This window comes from Littorina saxatilis, linkage group LG4 (assembly GCF_037325665.1).
Source record: "Littorina saxatilis isolate snail1 linkage group LG4, US_GU_Lsax_2.0, whole genome shotgun sequence".
Lineage (NCBI taxonomy): Eukaryota > Metazoa > Mollusca > Gastropoda > Littorinimorpha > Littorinidae > Littorina > Littorina saxatilis.
This window is the reverse complement of record NC_090248.1, coordinates 4,130,327-4,132,826: the sequence shown is the minus strand read 5'-3', so window position 1 is coordinate 4,132,826 and position 2,500 is coordinate 4,130,327. Positions and strand designations below refer to the sequence as shown.

Below are 2,500 nucleotides of genomic sequence, written 5' to 3'. Positions count from 1 at the left end.
TCAATGACAATCAGCATCATAATTGTGTGCACTGTTTGCATCACACAATTGTTCTCTTTACGAACTGTCACAGTCATGGTTTCTTGAACCGTTTGTTATGGCATTGATATATATTGGTTTGTATAGCACTGTACTAGTTTGTTCTACGTTGTATTGTATTGTACTGTATTGTATTGTAGTGTATTGTAGTGTATTGTAGTGTATTGTATTGTATTGTATTGCATTGCATTGCATTGCATTGTATTGTATTGTATTGTATTGTATTGTACTGTATTGTAGTGTATTGTATTGTATTGTATTGTATTGTATTGTATTGTATTGTATTGTATTGTATTGTATTGTACTGGTTAGAATTGGGGTTGATTGTATGCGACTAGTAATGCTTGTTGCACATCAGATCATGCTGTGACATTACTGTATTATTAAACTCTCTCTAAACAGAAAGTTCAGTATTGACCTAATCGGCACTTGATGCAGGCGTGTTGACGACACGTGTCTGTGCCGTCAACTGCACATATGGCTCCCTGTGAGCATCATCATTGGAATAAGGGCTGAGTCTGTTGTACTTACTTTCCACATCATAGATGTCATCTGGGTCTAGTATATCAATGTAGATGTGGTCCTCGTTGGAAGATGCCTGTCTCAGAGGGGAAGGCTCTGGACTGACTGTAGGGGCTGAGTCCTGCATGGTGGGGGAGGCTGGAGATGTAAAAAAACAAAACAAAAACAGAAGAAATAAGACAACGCGTAGAGAGAAAAAAAATGAACCTGGAAAAAAGAACAGTTTAATTTCGACTAGAATGTTTAATGACAAAACTCACCAATTACAGTAGTAAGCTTTGAGGGTGAAATGCTTTGTCGAAGATTGCCTGTGTGTATTATTATGTGTTTGTGTGTGTGTGTTTGTGTGTGTGTGTGTGTGTGTGCTTGTGTGTGTATGTGTGTGTATGTGTGTATGTGTGTGTGTGTGTGTGTGTGTGTGTGTGTGTGTCTGTATGTGTGTGTGTTTGTCTGTGTGTTTGTGTGTGTGTGTGTGCTTGTGTGTGTATGTGTGTGTGTGTGTGTGTGTGTGTGTGTGTGCGTGCGTGTGTGTGTGTGCGTGTGCGTATGTGTGTGTGTGTGTGTGTGAGTGCGTGTGTGTGTGCGTGTGTGTGTGCGTGCGTGCGTGTGTGTGTGCGTGTGTGTGTGTGTGTGTGTGTCTGTGTGTCTGTGTGCCTGTGTCTGTGTCTGTGTGTGTTCCTTGATTAAAGGTTTGATTGCCCTTTTGTTTTGGTGATTGATAGTTAAGTTGCTTTTGGCAATTTCAATCGTAGAAATCACTATCATATTTTGGATTACCAAATTCCTGCCTTTAAAGAATTCAACTATATCCTAGACTAACAAGGAAAGAAACGAACTTCTGCAGCATAATAAAACCATCTTCACTTTCCCCGATGTGTGTCCATACTGACCAAATGACCATGCCAAGCAAAGAGAGCCAAGAACTAGACCAATGCCACCTCCTGATTGTGGCAGGCCGGATAGACTAGCCCCATGCCTCCCCCTGCTTGTGGCAGGATAGACTAGACCCAGACCCCTGCTTTTGAAAGTATAGATTAGACCCAAACCACCTCCTGCTTGTAGTAGGAATGATAAGACCCAGGTCAACTTCCGCTTGTGGCAGGATAGACTAGACCCAGGTCACCTCTTGCTTGTGGCAGGATAGACTAGACCCAGGTCACCTCTTGCTTGTGGCAGGATAGACTAGACCCAGGTCACCTCTTGCTTGTGGCAGGATAGACTAGACCCAGGTCACCTCTTGCTTGTGGCAGGTTAGACTAGACCCAGGTCACCTCTTGCTTGTGGCAGGATAGACTAGACCCAGGTCACCTCTTGCTTGTGGCAGGATAGACTAGACCCAGGTCACCTCTTGCTTGTGGCAGGATAGACTAGACCCAGGTCACCTCTTGCTTGTGGCAGGATAGACTACCAGAATTCCTGCTTGTGACAAGATAGACTAGATCCAGACCTCCTGCTTGTGACAAGATAGACTAGACCCAGCGAGATCATCCCTTGCGTGGGGCAGGATAGACTAGACCCAGAACTCCTGCTTGTGACAAGATAGACTAGACCCAGCGAGATCATCCCTTGCGTGGGGCAGGATAGACTAGACCCAGACCACCCCCTGCTTGGGGCAGGATAGACTAGAACCAGACCACACCCTGCTTGGGGCAGGATAGACTAGAACCAGACCACCCCCTGCTTGGGGCAGGATAGACTAGACCCAGACCACCCCCTGCTTGCGGCAGGATAGACTAGAACCAGACCACCCCCTGCTTGGGGCAGGATAGACTAGAACCAGACCACACCCTGCTTGGGGCAGGATAGACTAGAACCAGACCACCCCCTGCTTGGGGCAGGATAGACTAGAACCAGACCACCCCCTGCTTGGGGCAGGATAGACTAGAACCAGACCACACCCTGCTTGGGGCAGGATAGACTAGACCCAGACCACCCCCTG

The 2,500-nt window shown here is 46.3% G+C and overlaps 1 protein-coding gene across 1 annotated transcript in view; it reads right to left on the bottom strand.

Annotated features, from left to right (window-relative positions):
• Window positions 1–2,500, bottom strand: part of LOC138965713 (uncharacterized) — a 7,940-nt gene that overhangs the window by 2,923 nt on the left and 2,517 nt on the right. The window contains exon 3 of the mRNA XM_070337894.1: window positions 571–699. Coding sequence (XP_070193995.1) covers window positions 571–688 — 118 coding nt within the window. The 5' untranslated portion in view covers window positions 689–699. The remainder of the gene's footprint in view (window positions 1–570; window positions 700–2,500) is intronic.